The sequence below is a fragment of the Eschrichtius robustus genome, chromosome 3, assembly GCF_028021215.1.
Source record: "Eschrichtius robustus isolate mEscRob2 chromosome 3, mEscRob2.pri, whole genome shotgun sequence".
NCBI lineage: Eukaryota > Metazoa > Chordata > Mammalia > Artiodactyla > Eschrichtiidae > Eschrichtius > Eschrichtius robustus.
Genome location: NC_090826.1, coordinates 141,659,046 through 141,681,071, shown reverse-complemented (window position 1 = coordinate 141,681,071; position 22,026 = coordinate 141,659,046). Strand labels below are relative to the sequence as shown.

General features: G+C 37.7%; 1 protein-coding gene across 2 annotated transcripts in view; it reads right to left on the bottom strand.

Moving 5' to 3' along the window:
* Nucleotides 1-22,026, bottom strand: part of DHX9 (DExH-box helicase 9) — a 55,975-nt gene that overhangs the window by 31,178 nt on the left and 2,771 nt on the right. The window contains exons 2-7 of one of the 2 annotated variants that reach the window (XM_068541365.1): nt 21,603-21,735; nt 20,154-20,294; nt 6,565-6,676; nt 3,845-3,957; nt 3,079-3,227; nt 643-689 (exon numbers count right to left, since the gene is read on the bottom strand). In XM_068541365.1, coding sequence (XP_068397466.1) covers nt 643-689; nt 3,079-3,227; nt 3,845-3,957; nt 6,565-6,676; nt 20,154-20,294; nt 21,603-21,713 — 673 coding nt within the window. In that variant the 5' untranslated portion in view covers nt 21,714-21,735. Of the gene's footprint in view, nt 1-642; nt 690-1,532; nt 1,672-3,078; nt 3,228-3,844; nt 3,958-6,564; nt 6,677-20,153; nt 20,295-21,602; nt 21,736-22,026 lie in introns of those variants that run through there. The other variant, XM_068541366.1, reaches the window with a different exon arrangement.

Here is a 22,026-nt window from a genome sequence, read left to right as displayed (position 1 = left end):
TCTGATTAACTCCTTTCTAAATGTCACCTAGCTAGCCTTACCCAAAGGATTATATCTTTTATGTAGAAAGATTAAAAAAAACATTTTAGGGCTTCCCTGGTGGCGCAGTGGTTGAGAGTCTGCCTGCCAATGCAGGGGACATGGGTTCGAGCCCTGGTCCGGGAAGATCCCACATGCCGCGGAGCAACTGGACCCGTGAGCTACAATTACTGAGCCTGCGCGTCTGGAGCCTGTGCTCCGCAACAAGAGAGGCCGCGATAGTGAGAGGCCCGCGCACCGCGATTAAGAGTGGCCCCCGCTTGCCATAACTAGAGAAAGCCCTCGCACAGAAACGAAGACCCAACACAGCCAAAGATAAATAAATTAAAAAAAAAAATTTTTAAATTCTTTGACAGTGGCAGATTCTTCAGTAGTGTACCACCTCTTATTACCCTTTGAAATATACACTAGCACAATCTTTCTTTTCACATGCAAAAATGGGAAACTGGGCCTTCTAATATTCTAAAATACCCTAAATGCTACCTTGTATCATGGACTCCGTCAAATTAATAAAGCTTACATATATGTGGCTCAAGACTTTAAAGCGAATACTACTCCACTATACAAGGCAAGGCTCAGAGTATCAGGGAAGCAAGCACTTACTTCTGCCCAGCTGCTTGATATAAATGGTCATTTCTGCAATAAAGCTCCTGTAACAACATATATAAACAAGGTTAGAAATTTCGCTCTTAGAAATTATTAAATCCAGGACTCCCAAATCAGGCAGGCTTTCCAACTGCTTAGGCAAATCAAAGCAAAAAACCACTGTAAACATTTATGTCTGTTCAATCCTAGAACAAATGAAGTACATAAACTTCAAATAATGCACAACATGGCACGAGACAGCTGTAATCAAAGTTGATGAGCCAACTGTTCACGAAAAGAAACTGTTAGGGTTTTTGGTCCTATATTTACTTACTTTTAACTCTTATTTCACAGGTTGCAGTCTGAATAGCTAGAATACATTCAGTGAAAAGGAATTTTCCACTCAGCTTGAGGCCAAGAAATAAAATAGGCCTAAAACTCCTTAAATTATAATTGTGATTGTTCTAAGATTCCTTTGCATGGGCCACCCACTAATGATTTCAATCTGCTAAGATAAGCTAAATATACACAGGTATGCACACATACACATGGGTGTACAAACACTGTGCACATGTCAGTGGTTCCTGAGGCAGGGGTCTGATATCTGCCTGCAGTTGGAAGCAGCCCTTGATAACAAAACATTTAGCTTATTTATATCACACTTTATTTAAATCAGGTCCTGGAGAACAAAATATTTTTGAAAATTATAGCTAAAATTGCTAGCAGATTCTAGGGAATAAATTTAGGTTTTAACAAGGGCAAAACTGCCCTTTGAAAACTATGCTCTCTGATCCTTCCACTACTCATGTACATTCTAACCTCGACTTCGTGCTGTGAATAAAAGGTTAGGTGAGACTTTAGAAAAAAAATAAATGTTAGATTCCTTCCTATACCTCTTGTGAACTGACCTTCAGGCACAGCGGCTTCAGGGGTCAAAGGCCACTGGCTTTCAAGGGAACAACATCCACCCTTTCATTAATGACACCGATGCCAGTATGTTTCTCAGCCAGGCTTAAAGTCAGCACTCAATCTCATTCTCCTCCACCTAGGGGGAACAGCAACACCAGAAATCAGTTTACAATAGTTTCCCATGTGATTGCTTAGTTCAGCCTAAGCAGCAGCACATGTGTGTATGAACACAGACCTCTGGTGTTGCTGTCTGTTATGTCTTTAAATAAAGGACATATAAGGAGCAATGCTGTCCTAGCTCCCCCAACTGTGTCTGCCTTCCTGGTCATAGCCTGAATTCTTCAACTTTGTATCAGAAGTCAATTAAGACACTTAAAAAAAAAAAAAAAGTTTACAATAAGCTTCAGGCATACTTAAATTATCTAACTGTTCTTAAAGTCACCAAGTGCTACTAAGCCCAATCAGTGCAGAAAAACAAAATATTAAAAAAAAAATCATCAACAAATGAATCTTTTCCTTTATGATCTTTGAGGGTTTAAAAAAGTCTGATGTCAAAATTAAGTATTTGAGAATTCAGGATAGAACAAAACAGTGGGAAGCAGGGGGAACCATGCTCTGAACATCATTTTGACCAGTGTCAAAGTTTTTCGTTAGTTATAATTATTTTAGGGCTGCTAGATGCAACCAAAGAACCCTTTGACTTTCAAGGGAAAAACTTTTGATGTATTTTGAATAATTTATTTCATATAAGGACAGCAAATTAAATCATCCAGATTTCCATTATAACATTCCCTCCCTTCCAATAAAATACAGTGCCCCCAGAAGAGTCTAATCCATATGAGCCTTCCTGGGAGTAATAACTACTACACCCTGGAATGCTCTCAGGAAGAACAGCAAGCAGGCTGAGAAACATACTGTCACTGTTAGAACAACCTCCTCCCTTTATGTGCAGTTTTATACATTTAACAGAATAAAAGTGTGCTAATTTGACTCACATACAAAGACTGAGGCTCTCCTTCAGCTTTACAATAAGCCCTTAAAACTTCAATAATAGGACTCAAGAGCTGGCAACTTTCCAAGCTGATGGGAAATTTGGATCTAGATGCAATGCCATCTACCTCTGAAGACTCTAAACTTAAGTGTCTAACTTGACGCATTGAAGAAATAAACATTATAACTGCCTCTAATACCACAGTGAACAATAAACTCACCACCTCTGGCTGATTTTTAAGTCAATTATGGACAAAACCACTACTTGTGGCTACGAGTTTTGCCTCTCAGATTCATACGAGAACCTAAAAGTCTAGCAACACAAACAGCAGATTTTTGCAGAACTTCTTACACAGCTAAAATCACACTCCTAAGTGAAAACCATGGTAAACTGCACATTACAAATCAATGACGATTTTTCTTGGGCAAAGTAACATATCTTTTCACAATTTGCTGCTAATCCACAAACTGAACCAGACAGCACATACAAAAACAGAACAATGACTATACAAAACCCTAACTTACTACAGAAGGCAAAGAGTGAAACAAGCAAACCTGTTGTGATCAGGACCCACTTGGGTGTACTTATATTCTCCTTGGATCTTTTCTTTTTGGAAATATTGGTTCAGACGAGCCTTAGCATTTTCCAAGGTCCAGTTTCCATGCAGCCCAGCATTTAAATCCACTTCTTCGGATTCAAGGGTCTGTTGAATCAATGATAATTAAATTTGGCTGCACTAAGTTTAGTTTAGTTATGTACACTTAAGGCACAAAAATTTATAACAATAACTTTTTTGTACCATGCTTTATAATGCAAAAGTTGTTTTTTTTAATAGCTTCTAATCCTAGTCGAAACTGAGCCAGAATTTAGTTTTTACTCCATGTGGTGGCCCTATTGTATAAACAATCCATTAGTTAATGTACTGTATTTAAACTGTTCCAAAGAAACCTTTGACAAAATTTTTTACGCTGGTTTTAACACTTTGCATATATCAAGTGGAAAAGTAAGTGTTCTGTCTTATCAAAACGCTTTTACTATGAGTGCTCATGAAATGAGGTTTACTGAGGCAACTACATTTCCTACAAAGCAGATGAAGAGATCTTTTATTAACACCATGAAAAACTGTTTTATTTCACAGGCAATTCTAATGACCAGATTTAACAGGCAGCTTAGGTTTATGGTGTTTTGGGTGAACAATCAGTCTCAAATAACTACTTAAAACAATCACCAAATTATTAAGTTGCAAATATCTTAAACCTTGCCATGAACCAAGTCCTAAATCACATTCCAGGAGGTGTTAACACAGGGTTACAGCCTTACCGCTTGTACTTCTTGTTCTTCTTTTCTTGAGTAATAATCCTTCAAGTTGGCTCCTCGATCCCAGGTGGGCCCAGGAGCACCATAGCCAGAGGCCCCAATTCCAGAATTATTTTCTATTACAGGAAGAAAATGATTGTTCCCTTGATAAATCAAACTGTACGAAGATCCTAAATATTTTAAAAAAATACTCCTAATTTAGATTTTAGCACTCCATTATTAGAAATCCAACGTTTCAGTTATTTGGAAATGGGCCTGAAACCTCTATGACTTACCTGAAAAGTGTTACGTGACTGAATACAGGTCTAAATTGCTAATTCCAAAGATGGTATACAGGGGGGTGCTACAAGTAATGATCATAAGTGACTGATAACCCAGCATATGTTATCAATGTAGCTTTAAGTTGTTGCATATGTACTGGGTTGGCCAAAAGGTTCGTTCAGGTTTTTCCTGTAAGATGGCTCTAGTAGCACTTAAGTTGTCTTTAACTTCATTTAAAACAATTTTGTTAGACTGTATGTGACAGCTGTCATATCAGCGAGCATTTAATAAAAGACTTATCAAAATTGGTGAATTTTTGTGTAGCCATTTTAATATTGAAGATGGAAGGAAAAAAGCAACATTTTCGGCATATTGTGCTTTATTATTTCAAGAAAGGTGAAAACGCTACTGAAATGCAAAAACAGATTTGTGCAGTGTATGGAGAAGGTGCTGTGAGTGATCGAACGTGTCAGAAGTGGTTTGTGAAGTCTCGTGCTGGAGATTTCTCCATGGTCAGGTAGGTTGAAGTTGATAGCGATCAAATCGAGACATTAATTGAGAACATTCAATGTTATACCACATGGGAAATAGCTGACATGCTCAAAATATCCAAATCAACTGCTGAAAATCATTTGCACCAGCTTGGTTATGTTAATCACTTTGATGTTTGGGTTCCACGTAAGTTAAGCAGAAACAGCCTTCTTGACCGTACTTCCACATGTGATTCTCTACTTAAACGTAATGAAAATGTTCTGTTTTAATTTATTTTTTTAATTATTACTTTAAAATTTATTTTATTTATTTATTTTTGGCTGCACTGGGTCTTTGTTGCTGCGCGCAGGCTTTCTCTAGTTGTGGTGAGTGGGGGCTACTCTTAGTTGCAGTGTGCGGGCTCTAGGCGCACGGGCTCAGTAGTTGTGGCTTGCTGGGTACAGAGCACAGGCTCAGTAGTTGTGGCGCACGGGCTTAGCTGCTCCATGGCACGTTGGATCTTCCCGGACCAGGGCTCAAACCCATGTCCCCTGCACTGGCAGGCTGATTCTTAACCACTGTACCGTGAGGGAAGTCCCAAATGTTCTGTTTTTAAAACAAATTGTGACAGGTGATGAAAAGTGGATACTGTACAATAATGTGGAACGGAAGAGATCACAGGGCAAGTGAAATGAACCACTACCAACCACAACAAAGGCCTGTCTTCATCCAAAGAAGGTGATGTTGTGTATATGGTGGGATTGGAAGGGAGTCCTCTATTATGAGCTCCTTCCAGAAAACCAAACCATTAATTCCAACAAGTACTGCTCCCAATTAGACCAACTGAAGGCAGCACTCGACGAAAAGCGTCTGGAATTAGCCAACAGAAAACGCATAACCTTCCACCAGGATAATGCAAGACCACATGTTTCTTTGATGACCAGGCAAAAACTGCTACAGCTTGGCTGGGAAGTTCTGATTCATCCGCCGTATTCACTAGACATTGCACCTTCAGATTTCCAATTATTTAGGTCTTTACAAAATTCTCTTAATGGAAAAAATTTCAATTCCCTGGAAGACTGTAAAAGGCACCTGAAACAGTTTTTTGCTCAAAAAGCTAAAAAGTTTTGGGAAGATGGAATTATGAAGTTGCCGAAAAAATGGCAGAAGGTAGTGGAACAAAAAGGTGGATACGTTGGTCAATAAAGTTCTTGGTGAAAATGAAAAATGTGTCTTTTATTTTTACTTAAAAACCAAAGGCACTTTTTGGCCAACCCAATAATAGCTGATTAAATGATAAAACGGTTTCTTTGCTAAGTATGATCCTGAAAGAAAGCTAACTACTAGTGCTAGAGACGGAAATAAGGAGAAGCTTCAAAGGTGCTGAAAAGTGATGAATCTTGATGAGAAAGCAGAATAACTAAAAATAATAGTTAATACTGACTGAAACTCTACCAAGTTTATTATATGCTTTTTAAAAGTTTACTCTTCATAATAATCTTATAAGTAAATACTACTGCTATTCTTGTTTCATAAACACTGGATCTGAGACTTAGGTAATTTGACAAATATTCCACTTAATCTACCCTACAGTGCACACACTAATAAAGTTTTGGTATATATAGAATTCAGCAATGACTGGGATACATAAGGCAAACAAACAAGCCTACAATATATTTGGTAGAAATAAGTTAGAAACAAGAAAGGGCAGTAAATAAGACCCCTTTAACCAAATGTTCTAGCCTGTGCAAAATCTATCCAGAGATCAAAAACTAGTAAAAGCTAATGACAGCAAGGAATTGAGCTGTACCACTTTATAAAAGAGATTAAATAATCTGGTGGTATTTGCAAGCTTATGTAGTTCTTGGGTTCTCTGAAAATTATGAGTTTACTATAGTTATTTCTATCTATCCAAGTGAGAAAGAAAGATGATGACCATGCAAGATCGTGTATCTTATTCTCAGTCATGTGCACACATTCAAGTCCCTTACCTGCCTTGAGAGCCAGATGTGGAAGAGGTCCTCCCACAGCTGTTGGTAAACCTTCACCAGTATCTGCTGTGCTGTCAGGTGCATCAGTAATTGGGGGCCGAGGGGGTGCTACCTGCAAGAGGAAAAGTCAAGGCAGTGTCAGTAATTTTGCCTTCAGAGACTATTAAATTCTTTTATTCTTAGAGGAGGTCCACGTGTCACCCCTCCTCTCCTCATAATATTAACATCTTTGTTTTTTCAGTATTATAAAACTATTATGCTCTCATTTCAGGCAGAAAAGGATAGGGTAGTAAAAATATTCATAATTTTCCATCTGGAGATTACATAATTATGTAGATGAATACAGTTTTTCCACAAAAAGCGGGATCAGTTTATGCTGTATAGTTAATTTACCTTTTCCACTTAATATCTTTTTTTAAATAAAATATTTATTTATTTATTTATTTGGCTGTGTCAGGTCTCAGTTGCGGCACATGGGCCGTTCTCTAGTTGTGGTGCTCGGGCTCTAGAGCGCGCAGGCTCAGTAGTTGTGGAGTGCATGGGCTTAGCTGCCCCGCAGCACCGGGGATCTTAGTTCCCCGACCAGGGATCGAACCTGCATCCCCTGCACTGGAAGGCAGATTCTTAACCCCTGGACCACCAGGGAAGTCCCTCCACTTAATATCTTTATAAATATGTTCAACTTCCAAGAAGCATCTGTAAAGAGACGTCTACGTGGTAGACATTGTTATGGGTACTGAGGATAAAATAATGAAACAACCAGATGTTCTGTAGTTACAGAGCTATATTCTAATTCTGTATTCTTACAGAGCTAAATAAACAACAAATAAATACACAGTATGTCAAGTATAATACAATACTACCAGAAATGAAAAATAGGGATTGTGGGAGATCACAGTCTCCATGTTAACAGACATTCAGATTGTAGCCAATCTTAAATCATAAAACAGCATTGCCATAAACTCTTTGTACTTTGGCTTATTTCTTTTGGGAAAAATTCATGAAAGGGAACTCCTGGGTTAAAAGGCATCAAGATTTAAAAAAGCACCACAGCGCTCTACAGAAAGGCTGACTTCCACGCTTGCACTCTATATGAGAACCTACTTCCCCACAGCCTCACCAATCCTCGGAATTACAGCATATGTCTTACATCTTTACCAGTATTAGTTTTGTTTTGTTGTTATGGCGACCGGTTATTTTCATTTACATTTTCTTTGCCCATTATTCTATCTGGATAATTCATCATTCCCACTAATCTCTAAGAATTTAATATTTCAGTGCTATTCACTGTGTCATACAAGTTGCAAAATAATTTGTCCTTTTCCTCTTAACTTTGTTAAACGCTGCTTAACGTTATTTTGTTTTTGTTTCCGCAGTCAAATCTAGTTTCTGCTGTGACACCTCAGTAAAATGGCCTTTCCTATCCTGAGACCGTTCTACGTTATTTGCATACACACATAGGCACATGTATGCATATACCACCCCTCTCCATCTTGAAACTAGTATCATGCAAATTTAGTTACTGCAAATTAAAAATAATTAAAAATCTTTATTAATATATGAGGAATGGCTAATACTTTTAACTTCTTCAAATTCTTCAGCAATAATTTTTCCTAATTACCCTTTTCCTCTAATTTATGAAATATTATGTTAAATTTATAGAACTTACTCAGGGAGAACGGACTTCCTGACAATGAGCTGGCTGCTGTCTTACAATAACAGCCCCACCGGCTCACAACTTCCAGCAACACGCCCGCCCAAATACATGGCTCTACATTTCGTCACTCTTCTATCTGCTGAGACGGTTCCCCACAGGTATCTCATGCTTCTTCAAGTTTTATTTAAACATTTTTTCAAGGATGCTTGGAGACCAAATAAACTTGCAAGATGAAGACAATATCTTCCTCCAGGGTAGGACGCAGGTTTGTTTCCTAACAAGGATGATAAAGATAGCTGGCAGGTTTGCCAGCAGCCCCCCAACACTGGGGGCTTTCCTAAGCTCAGGTGCCTCAGCTGTGACACAGACCCACTGTGTCCTCAGCATCCACCTGGACCTACTCCACACCATCCCCCAAGGGGTTCAGGGACAAGGGGGAACTGAGGCAAACATGAAGAGTATGGTGCCTACTATCCCATGAGTAACAACATCCTTTGTCTCTGACTCAGAAGTCATGTATCTTCTGCCAGTATCTATGAAACTGTGGCAGTCTGAATTGTTAGCTTGCAAGTATGGTAAAATCTCAGACTCTTAAAAGAGTTCTTGATGCTATCCTTCACTGAAAATCCATTGCACTGTTCTTACAGGTCTTACGAACTACATATGCACAAGTTCTTTATAATTTTTACTATTATAGTAAGATATTTGTCCAATTAAATTCTTTATAATACTTACACCTCATTTCTTTCTACATATTCCTTTTATTCCTTTTTATTTACTGCATTACACTGAGTAATGGTGGTGACAGTGGACACCTTGGTCTTGTTTTAACTTTACAGAAGTTCCCCTAGCGCAGGGCATCTCGAACTATCCGTGATGAAGAACTGGCTTTGAGTTTTTTCCCCTAATCCACTGGGAACAATATTTTCGTAAAATATACCAAAAATAAATTCCTAGAAATATGAAATAGAAAAACATAAAACACAAGCCCAAGTTTTCTAACTATTAGATTCAACAAATACAAGTTTACTGTCAAAACATCATTAAGTATTTCTAAATTCTTACTCATTTCTGTATTTACCTCCTCACAAACTGTAACAAACACTTTGAGCAGCACTTTGTTTTTAGTACAGTGTTCACTATTATTTTTAGATGATACCTTTTAGCATGTCTAGGAAGTATTTTTCTACTCCATTTCCTAAGTACCTTATTGGTAATAAGCACTTAATTCTGTCAAATGTTTTTTAAAACCTCTATTAAGTTGATCACTGAGTAGATATTTCTTCTAGACTCATCAATGTGATATAGTAAAAAAGTCGGATTACAGGGTTCTGACTCAGATCTGCTAGAGGTGTCATAAGATATGGTATGTGCACCAAATTACTTTTCTCAAATACGAAACATGCTGCATTCTCAAACCCATCTAACCACGTGAGTTTTTGATAAAGGACTGTGAATCTATTTACTTTTTTCTTAATTAGACTTGGGATGGACTATTTATCTTTTACAAAGAACATCAAAAATTTTTACTTATCACTTTTTTTTTTAAATCATAGGTCTTTTTTTAAAATTTTTTATTTATTTATATTTATTTTTGGCTGTGTTGGGTCTTCGTTTCTGTGGGAGGGCTTTCTCTAGTTGCGGCAAGCGGGGGCCACTCTTCATCGCGGTGTGCGGGCCTTTCGCTGTCGCGGCCTCTCTTGTTGCGGAGCACAAGCTCCAGACGCACAGGCTCAGCAGTTGTGGCTCACGGGCCTAGTTGCTCCGCGGCATGTGGGATCTTCCCAGACCAGGGCTCAAACCCGTGTCCCCTGCATTGGCAGGCAGATTCCCAACCGCTGCGCCACCAGGGAAGCCCCACTTATCACTTTTATTGATACTTTTTTCCTTTCTAATTCAGCAATTTCTGATTTTGCCTTTATTAATTTCTTCCTGTTTTATCTGGTGTATCTTCCTGAATTGAAACTTATTAGCCCATTCATTTAAAAAACTATTCCTTGTATAAAAATAAAAGCATTTGGGCTTCCCTGGTGGCGCAGTGGTTGAGAGTCTGCCTGCCGATGCAGGGGACACGGGTTCGAGCCCCAGTCTGGGAAGATCCCACATGCCGCGGAGCAACTAGGCCCGTGAGCCACAATTGCTGAGCTTGCGCGTCTGGAGCCTGTGCTCCACAACAAGAGAGGCCGTGATAGTGAGAGGCCCGCGCACCGCGATGAAGAGTGGTCCCCACTTGCCGCAACTGGAGAAAGCCCTCGCACAGAAACGAAGACCCAACACAGCCATAAATAAAATAAATAAATAAAAAGAATTAAAAAAAATAAAAAATAAAAAATAAAAGCATTCGATGACGTTCCTTTGAATAGAATATTCCTCTGGCACTCCAGAGTTTTGATAGACAATGTTATCTAAACAGTCTGTAATTGTAATTTTAAATTTTCACTTAGAACTAAGAATTCAAATTTCCAAGTGTTTGGAATTTTTTGGTCCCTTTGCCACTGTCTCCCATTACCATCTTGGTTTTACCAATACATACATTAGTATTTCTCATGCTAGACAGACTGATACACTGTGAATTGATGTTTCTTTGTCTTTGCTGCTTCCCTCCTTAAAGTTTGCTCTGATATTAATATTGCTACTTCTACATTATTTTGTACTTCATTTGCCTGGTACAGCTTTATTTATGTCTTTATTTTCAATCTTTTTGACTGAAAGATTTCTTTATACAGATAGCATAGGGCTTGAGGCAAAGTACAGCCTACTCCTGGGACACCGTTAATAGCCAGGTCCCAGCAAAAAACCAGTGAGCAGCACTGGTGCCACAATGTTTACTTGTCTTTCCTCTTTCCACCACCTTGCCCACTCCAGGGCCACAATTCCATTCTACCTCGCTCTCTATCTACATCAACTTAAGAAAAAATTTCTTCAAGACTGAGGTTTTTTTAGTGGGACAACTTCCTACCTTCCAGTGATGGAGAGTATTATGGATTAAATGCCTGTGTCTCCCCAAAATTCATATATTGAAATCCTAACCTCCAATGTGATAGTTACCAGGAGTCGGGGCCTATGGGAGGTGATAAGGCCATGAGAGTGGAGCCTTCCTGAAAGGGTACAGTGCCCTTATTAAAAAAAAAAAAAAAAAAAAAAGCAAAGCAGAGAGCTCTTTCACCAGACACTGAATCAGACAGAACCTTTATCTTAACACTTCCCAGCTTACGTAAGTGTGATAAGTAAGCCACTCAGTCTATGGTACTTTGTTATAGCAGCACTAAGACAGGAAGGATTTCCTTTTTTACATTTACTGATCAATTAAGATTAAGATGCAGAAAAGGGTATTAAAAGGCGTGTCACTGTGCATATAAACTTGGCTCTGCCCTAAGGAAGGTTTAATGACATGAGAAAATGTTTATTATATTAAGATAAGCGAAAAAACGAGGTTATAAAATAGTATACGCAATTTGTATTCTATCATGTTAAAATACACATTTAAATATCTAAACAAAAATACAGAGATTTTAGCGACACTGGCAATACTATGGTTTATTTATGTTGTCTTTTTTATAATCTTTATGTTTTCTAAAATTTCTGCAATGAACATGCATTAAACACTGTAAAAAATGTTATTTTTTTACTTCTAGAACTGATAGTAAAACATGAACTACCAATAGATAAGCAAATAGACAATTCAAATAAAGAAGTTAGAAATAATTAACATTTAGAACAAATGGTCTACTTATTAATAACGAAAGAAACACAAATTAAAACACTATCATTTTTTCTCTTAAATAATTTTTAAAGACTCCCAAAACTACTAAATCTGTTGATATAGGTGATACATTGAAATGTACAATGGTTCAAGCGTTCTGATAATCTTGCAATATTACATTAAGAATTCAACACAGTATTCAACATAGACTCACCTACAGACTGATGTGACCAACCCCCCACCCAACACAGGTGACAAAATAGGTTCATTATTTCAGAGGGCATATTGTTCCTATGAATAAATCAAACAAAATCCCCATCAAAAACCAAAAAGATTTTCATCTAATAGAAGGAAGCAAGGCCAGAAAAACTGTTCACTGTACATAATTTAAAAATTCAAGTTCAGGAAAAGAGACAAGTTGTACAGGGAAGTTTCATAAATTCTCACTGCAGTCACTTTTTTGGGGAATGCCTGTTTAAAGTTGATCTATTGAGGTGAAAGGTTTTGTTCAAGATGAAGAAATATACAGCTTCATGTCAAGTGATATCAAAAGATTAATTATGGTTTAGTCTAAGTAAAAGTTAAGGATTGATGCATTCATTACAAAAAAGATTCAAGTACCAATACCTGATAGAATGCAAAGCTTACAGAGTAGTATGAACAAAGGATGGGATAACTATGGTATGGAACACTTAAGGGTATGGGACCATACCCTACTAAGTGAGGGAATGATAGAACACAAAATTAGGGAGCAGCTGGAGAGACAGGAAGAAAATCACGAAGACTGGGTAATAGAGAAGACAAAGGAAGAGTGTGTTGAGATGGAGGATGTGAACAATAAAGCTGAACACCAATTCGGTAAAAAAGGGGAGGGGTGGGGGAGTATTAGTTTACATTAAGAACATTTTTTTTGGTATGGCAGAAAATACCACACACAAAATCAAAGATATAAAGGACAAACTGGAAAAAAAAATATTTGTATCATATCACAGATAAAGGATTACTATTGCTAATATGCAAATAACTTAAAAAATAACAGAAAAATGGGTAAAATATATGAACAAGCTCATTGAAAAAGAAATGCAAATGGCCCTGAAATGCCAAAAGATCTTCAACTTCACTAAAAATAAAAGGAAGGCAAATTAAAGGTATACTGAGATACCTACCACAGACTGACAAAAATAGAGCAGTGGTGAGGTGGTAGACTGAGGTTTCTCTACCCTGACACTACTGACATTTTGGATAGTTAATTCTTTGTTGTGGGGGACTGTCCCTGGCCTCTACCCACTAGATGCCAGTAGCAGCCTACCCCCGCCCCCTTGGTCAAAAATGTTATCTATATATTGCCAATGACACCCCACCCCGGTGGGGGGCAGCTGCCCCTGTTGAGAACCACTGGAAATGACTGAAAAGGTGAAAATTGCAAAATAATACAATTCCTATCCTATGGAGAGAGAAAACTGTAATAGCTTGCAAAATCACACGGGCATATATCCTTTGACCCAGCAATTCCATTTCAAGGAATCTCTCCCACAGACAGATTAGCAAAACTGCAAAAATTCATATGCATACATATGCATAATACATAGGCTATTCATGTCAGCATTATAAGTAACAGTAAAAAGATAGTACAAAATTCCATCAATAGAGGCTAGTTGAATAAACTATGGTACTATGGAAGTGAAAAACACGTAGGTAAAGAAAAAGAAGTGTACACAATAAGATAGTGTTAATTTAATAAAGAGTTGCGGTAAGGGATATTAATATATATACATTTTTTTCTTTGCTTATAGTTAGAAAAAGGTTGACCAAAAACTATATAACAAAAACAAAAAACTGGAAGACAGGAAAAAGGATGGAGGAGGCAGGAACAGAAGCCAGACTTTTCTAAATATACTTCTTTTGTTAATTTAACATCAAAACTATGTAACTATTTAATTTGGTTCTCCAATTTTAAAAAGGTGATCCCTAAAAATCAAAAGCAAAATGAAACAGATGAACCTGAGTATAGAGATGACAGTATGATCACAAACAGGAATTCTTTCAAACTTTAAAGTGCAGTAATTTGTATGTCTATAGTAGGATACACCCTAAATATGAAAAGAATTGCAAAAAATGTTAAACTTTTCAGTAATCGTATTATTGGTGGTAGCAGTGGAATTTATAGTGTGAGACTGTTGTACATGTATTATTGAATAAAGCAACAGAGTAATTATGTTGGGGCACTGCAAGGAAACATGGTTCTTGGATTGGGGGAAAATGGACATACCGATCTACACTAAAGTTAAGCAAAAGCCCTGCAATTCTGAATTTAAACTGGAAGCATCAGGTGGAACTCAAAATATATCTTGTCTTGGAAAAATTTTTCCCAAGCTGTGTACACTGAAAAAGCTAAAACAATGACCAATTTAGCAGTAACTTCTGGCACTCAGTTTGTGGCCTCTAAAAATCAACCCCCGGTGAAAAGAACCAGGGATCTTAAGAAATGGCTGATTCCAGATCTCAGATAGGAAAATTCAAGTTGAGCCAAACATATGGCATGCCACAAAGCATGAAAGTGATCAAAGACTAAGGGGTAAGGTTAAATGAACTTAGAAATCAATGTGAAGAGGGTCCTACTGGTCCAAAATGGGACAACTTAAAATAAACATCAACAACAAAAATAATGGATTAAAATATGTTATATATTTGAACCAATGAGTTCATAATAATTTTGGGAAAAAACCTAGCTGGTGACCTTTGGAAGATGCTAGGGACAAACTTATTTCTTTTCATTGTTAAAGGGAAAGAATCATAACATTTATCTTGCTTTTTCTGTATAAATTATACCTGAGTGACTAAATTATTGATAAGGAGAGGTTCTGTTTTTGTTTTTTTAAGGCAGTTTCTTGTTATAAAAGTATTCCAGCTAAAAATCAAAGGAATGTGCTAATGAAATAAATCTACACGGTGGTATCAATGGCTGCTAACATCACATCATGCACCTCCTCCTGATGGAAGTACAGACCATCATCTTTGGAAATTTCTTGCTCCTGCCCCTCTACCCCAATCAAATCTGAATCTGATCAAGTCTCCAATCTAACTACCAAATATGGGAAATAGAGGAACAGAGAAACATGTTTTATGATACCAGAGGGATATAGCTGCAAAATCTAAACTGTGGGAAACTAAAGAATAAATAACATGTTTTCTTCAATAAACAAATTCCAAAGAAAAATTAGAGACAAAGGAAGAGGGAGAGAGAATCTAATGATTAAAAGACTAGATATCAATCAATTGTAGTATATGGACATCATTTGGAGCATGATTTAAATAACCTATTAAAAATGGATTTATGAAACAATCAGGAAAATCTGAATACTGAGGGTATTTGGGAATATTAAGAAACTATTCTTCAATTTCTTTTTTTAGGTTTGATAATGGAATTGCTATGTTTTTTAAAGGATTATCTTTTAGGGATACAAACCGAAACAGTAACAGATGAATGACAGGATGTTTGGGATTTGCTACAAAATAATCCAGAAGGAAGAATATAGATAGAAATTATAGAGATGAATCATGATTGGCCATGCTGAAAAGTGTTACAACTGGATTATGGGAACATAGGGGTTCATATCATTCCTATACTTGCTTTGATACACATTTGACATTTTCTGCAATAAAAAATTTAAGTAACCTTTGCATTTAGAAACAGGTCATTTTTGGCAAGTGCATTCTGTTGAGTGAAAAGGCAAGTGAAGTGACACAAACAGGGTTTGGCAGGGATGGGGAGGTGAAATAAAGATGGTATCTAAAAGTAAAGACTGGCTTGTGATATAATATTTTTCCAAATTCATCCATTCATCATTCATCTAACCAAAAAATATTAAATGCCTGCTATATGGGCCAGGAACTATTCTAGATGCTAGAGACACAGCAATGAACTAAAAACAGACAAAAAAATCCTCTGCTCTCATGAATTTAATTCTAATATGAGGATCTAGGGGAAAAAATAAGGTTAGAAGCGGGTTTTTCAATCTCAGTATAACTGACATTTTGGGCTGGATAATTCTTTGTTGTAGGATGCTCTCCTGTGCATTGCAGGATATTTGGCAGCACCCCTGGCCTCCACCTACTAGATGTCAGTGTCACCACCACTCCCTCCCAGTTGTAACAACAAAAATGTCTCCACAAATTGCCAAACATCCCTGCGGGACAAGATGACTTGTTGAGTTGAGAAGCAGCGGGCTAGAAGTTAGTAAGTGCTATGAAGAAAAATGCAACAGTGAAAGGAAATAAGAAGTACCAGGGTAACAGCAGATTTGCAATTTTAAACAGGATGGCTGGGGAAGAGCACTATAGGCAGAAAGAATAGTTAAGTACAAAAGTCTTGAGGTGGAAAAGATGCCGGCATATTTGAGGAACTGCAAGAAGGCCAGTGTAGCTGGAAGAAGTGAGGGAGAGAGCAGAAAATGCATATTCAGAGCATTTAATGGGAAAAATCTGCATGTGCCAAAATGCTAACAAGAAAAAACTGTAAGTAGGATATTGTTTATGGTATGACCAAGTAAGCTCCTACTAGACTGACTCCTGCAGATAACATGAGCTCTAGGAAAATAAAAACAAGAACTAGAACACCCCTAAAACCCCCTTGGCTATACACAGGCACTAAAAAGTAAACAAAAGCTGGCAGCTTCTGGAAGGATCTTGAAAGGAGAAAGCAAGAAATAGCAAGGGTATAATTCCTGTTTATTATGCCTTTTAGCTCTAGGGAAGACCATGTGAGGCAGCTAAAACTCAATAGAAAACCCAGTCTTCCTGGCCTGACATATCAGAGGATAAGAATTTGGGGAAACCAAAGCTGCTAAAAAGTGGGAAAGGAATCCTGGAAAGGAAAGAAGGAATCTCAAATTCTGTGTATAAACTCTCCCCAAATCTCTGGCTAACCCCTGAACTAAAGAGTCCAAGCCTCCTAGCGTAGGATAAGAAAACTGAAGTGAGATTTGAGCTATCACTCAAAAGACAGTGTTTGCAGTTTGAGTCCAACTAAATTAATTGCTTAACAACACAATAACAAAATAAATACTCTTTGGAGGAATAACATTACTTAGAGTCTCCACAGCATAATATTCACAATGCCCAGGATATAATCCAAAATTACTTGACATACAAAGAGGAGAAATCTCAAGAGAAAGCACAATCAACAGAGCCCAAACCTGAGATGGCCCGATGTTAGAATTAGCAGTCAAGGATTTTAAAGCAGATATTATAACTATGGTCAATGACATAAAGGAAATTCACAGTCATATTATGAACATATGGTTATAATGAATGAAAAGGTAAGAAATGCTACCAGAAAAATGAAATCTGTTAAAAAAAAAAAAAAGGTGATAATTCTAGACATGAAAAACATCTGAAAAAAAAAATCACTGATGGACTTAACAGCAAAATGGAACTGAGAAAGCAATCAGTGAACCTGAATACACTGATTATCTTCAACATATACTGAACATACATATATATGAAATCATCTAATCTGAAGAGTAGAGAGAAAGGAGGAGAAAAAGAAAAGAGCCTGCAGGACCTTTGGGATAATATCGAAAGTTTAACATATACGTTAACATAAGAGTCCCAGAAAAAGAAGACAAAAAAATGAGGCAGAAAAAAAATTTTTTTTAATAATAGCCAAAAGCTTCCCAAATTGGGTGAAAGACATAAATTTACAGATTCAAGAATTTCAGCAAACCCCAAGCAGGATAAGTACAAAGAAAACCATGCCTAGTTATAGCACAGTGAAACTGCTACAAACCAAAGATAAAAAAATGAAAGCAACCAAAGAAAACATTACATATAGGGGGAAATGATTTGATTACTGCTGACTTCTCATCAGACAACAATGGAAGTAAGACAACAACAGAATGTTATCTTTAAAGTGCTGAAAGAAAACTGGCACCTCAGAATTGTATATCCAGTGAAAATATTCAAGAAAGAAGGTAAAATAAAAATATTTTTACATAAAAGAATTAAAGAGAATTTGCCACAGGCAGATCTACACTACAAGAGGGAGGAAAAGGCTAAAAAAAAACAGAATAGGTCATAACAGATGGAGCAAAGGCCAATAGCTTCCAACATTTGAAAGATATTTGCAACATTCTTTTCATAGCCAGAAAGAGTCTTCCAGGTCATCTTGTCCAACCCCTTCATTTTATAGATGGCTCAACCAATCTAATTAAAAATCCTGTAATTATCTGGTGGTACAGTAGACTAGAAAGTAAGACTCAATTTCTGGGTAAAAGCAATGGAAGGAAAAACACCATGTATTTTTACCTTTATAACCAAGTCAGAATACAAAAACTCAGTGAAAAGTGTTAAAATTGAGAGATTATTCCTAAAGGTTTTATAAAAACTGGACCTTTCATGTACTACCTAAGGCATCTACTTAAATCATAATGTGAATCTTTTTATAATGTCAACAATACCTGAATTTTTGTGAAAATTCAAGTTTTCATTTTTTAATTAAATGACAAAGTTTCTTTTTTTTTTAAATTTTATTTATTTATTTATTTATATTTTTGGCTGTGTTTGGTCTTCGTTTCTGTGCGAGGGCTTTCTCTAGTTGTGGCAAGCAGGGGCCACTCTTCATCGCGGTGCGCGGGCCTCTCACTATCGCGGCCTCTCCCGTTGCAGAGCACAGGCTCCAGACGCGCAGGCTCAGTAGTGGTGGCTCACGGGCCTAGTTGCTCCGCGGCACGTGGGTTCTTCCCAGACCAGGGCTCGAACCCCTGTCCCCTGCATTGGCAGGCAGATTCTCAACCACTGTGCCACTAGGGAAGCCCCAAAGTTTATTTCTTAAAAACAGTACTAGAGGGGCTTCCCTGGTGGCGCAGTGGTTGAGAATCTGTCTGCTAATGCAGGGGACACGGGTTCGAGCCCTGGTCTGGGAGGATCCCACATGCCGCGGAGCAACTAGGCCCGTGAGCCACAACTACTGAGCCTGCGCGTCTGGAGCCTGTGCTCCGCAACGGGAGAGGCCGCGATAGTGAGAGGCCCGCGCACCGCGGTGAAGAGTGGCCCCCCACTTGCCGCAACTAGAGAAAGCCCTCGCACAGAAACGAAGACCCAACACAGCCAAAAATAAATAAATAAATAAATAAATAAATAAATAAATAAATAAATAAATAAATAAATAAATAAATAAATAAATAAAGGAGGCGACTGTTGTAATGACTTAAAAAAAAAAAAAACAAAACAGTACTAGAAAGGGGTTTTTGCTGCATACTCCCAATATAATTAAAATGATCGTGGTATCAAAAACACAAGAATGATATTCCATTGCACCAAATACTACTTTGTCTCTACTATCTAAGGGAATGTCAATAGGAGGAAACGTATCTTAAAATGTTACTGACTTGGGGCTTCCCTGGTGGCGCAGCGGTTGAGAGTCCGCCTGCCAATGCAGGGGACACGGGTTCGAGCCCTGGTCTGGGAAGATCCCACGTGCCGTGGAGCAACTGGGCCCGTGAGCCACGATTACTGAGCCTGCGCATCTGGAGCCTGTGCTCCGCAACAAGAGAGGCCGCGACAGTGAGAGGCCTGCGCACCGCGATGAAGAGTGGCCCCCGCTTGCCGCATCCAGAGAAAGCCCTCGCGCAGAAACGAAGACCCAACACAGCCATAAATAAATAAATAAATAAAAATTTAAAAAAAAAAAATGTTACTGACTTTGGGACTTCCCTGGTGGTCCAGTGGTTAAGGCTCCAAGATCCCAATGCAGGGGGCCCGGGTTCGATCCCTGGTCAGGGAACTAGATCCCGCATGCCCAACTAAGGATCCTGCATGTTGCAACTAAAGATCCCACATGCTGCAACTAAGACCCGCACAGCCAATTAATAAATATTAAAAAAAAAGTTACTGATTTTTATATTCTGTTTAAAATGTTGTCTTTGTGAGTGCACAGAATACAACAGGCTCTGAAAAATCAGTTTTGAATGAATGAAATATATAAAACCTTAAGACATACAGATTAAAGGGATCTCCCAAGCCCACAAGTCAGGTACATAATGAGAATAAAATCCAAATCTTCAGGAAATCATCCTAGTTCTCTGAGAAAACAAAATGCCAAGGTTCACTCTGGAACACATTAATATACTATTTGAAAACAACATTGAAAAATTTATCACCCTGGGCCTCCATACATACTGGATTAGCATAACCTCATAACATATGTCTCAAGTGCTTGGCCATACTTACCCCAATAGCTGGAACTTCTTCACTCTTTACTTCATTTATTCGAACCAAATAGTTAACAAAGTCTCTGGCAGCATTGCTCTGTGCATCCTTTTTATTGGTGGAATTACCCATGCCAGTGTAATTATATCCTTCCACTCGAACCTTTAACAGTCAAGACAAAAATACCTTGAGAGACTGACCTGCGTAATTCTGGTCTTTAAAAAATTCATAATTCACTAGTCCATTAAGAGACTACAGTTAACTGTTGGAAATATACTCTATAAACACACTGAAAATAACACACTTAAGAGAATTCACCAGTTGTCTTATTAAAAAAAGCTTAATTCGTGTTGTCTAGTAATAAACTAATTCAAAAACAAGAATGTTAACTTATGGGGCTCAGATATCCTCTTCTCACGTAACAGAATGTTCCAGTCTATGGCCATTACCACCCTGAATGCACCCAATCTCATCTCATGTAACAGAATGTTCCACATTAAAATCTGACTTTGTAAGACCCAAGAACAAGCTCTCTATTTGTATTTATTTTAAAGTACTCTGACTTGAAGCAATCAAGAATTGATCTACTTTCCATGGAAGCAACCTAAATGCCCACTGACAGACGAATGGATAAAGAAGATGTGGTACATATATACAATGGAATATTACTCAGCCATAAAAAGGAATGAAATTGGGTCATTTGTAGAGACGTGGATGGATCTAGAGACTGTCATACAGAGTGAAGTAAGTCAGAAAGAGAAAAACAAGTATCACATATTAACACATATATGCAGAACCTAGAAAAATGGTACAGATGAACTGGTTTGCCAGGCAGAAACAGAGACACAGGTGTAGAGAACAAACATATGGACACCAAGGGGGGAAATTGGGGAGGGGCGTGGTGGTGGTGGGATGAATTGGGAGATTGGGATTGACATGTATACACTGATGTGTATAAAATGGATAACTAATAAGAACCTGCTGTATAAAAAAATAAACAAAATAAAATTCAAAAAAAAAGAATTGATATACTTTCTACTGGAATTAGTAAAACTACAAACAGCTGGTCCAACTTTTCTATTCTGCACTACTGGTACTGTGGAAGCTGTGGAAGATTCACGTTCTAATTAGAATAACTTACCTATCAGATTGTTTTAAAAGTAATGCTCAGGGAATTCTCTGGAGGTCCAGCGGTTAGGACTCTGCACTATCACTGCCAGGGGACCAGGTTTAATCCCTGGTCGGGGAACTAAGATCCCACAAACTGCGTGGTGCAGCCACAAAAAACCCAAAAAACAGTAATGCTCACTTGAAAATGATTCATAATGAAGCAGACGTAACAGGCAAGTCACAGTAAAGAAGATTCCTCAACGTACAACACATTAACATTTTCAAACAGAAAACACTGTTCTTTTAATAATAAAATAAGCCTCAAAAGTCACATAAATGTAAACTGTATTTTTTTAGTACCTCACACATGAATTTCTGCCTGTTTTTGTTCCCCACTGCTCTAATTTCATAGGTTGGGGTCATCTTCCTTTTGCCACACCAGGCATACAGAAAATTTTTAACGTCACCCATGATTCAAGTGTCTTCTTCAGACCTAAGAAACAAGTTAGTTAAAAACAGCATTATTTATAAGAACAAACACTGGAAATTACCAACCTGGAATTTACTGAAAATCTAGGTTAAGTACAGGATATTCTATCATGCTGCTATTAACACTGCCTATGAAGAAATTTTAATGACATAATTGGAAAGTCTATGACATGTTATAAGGAAAAGCAGGATACTCAAGTATGATCTGAACTACACAAAAAGTATGCATAGGTAAATCAAGACTGGAAAAGACATATCCCCTCAAGCGTTATCTTCAGGTAACTACAAGCGGTTT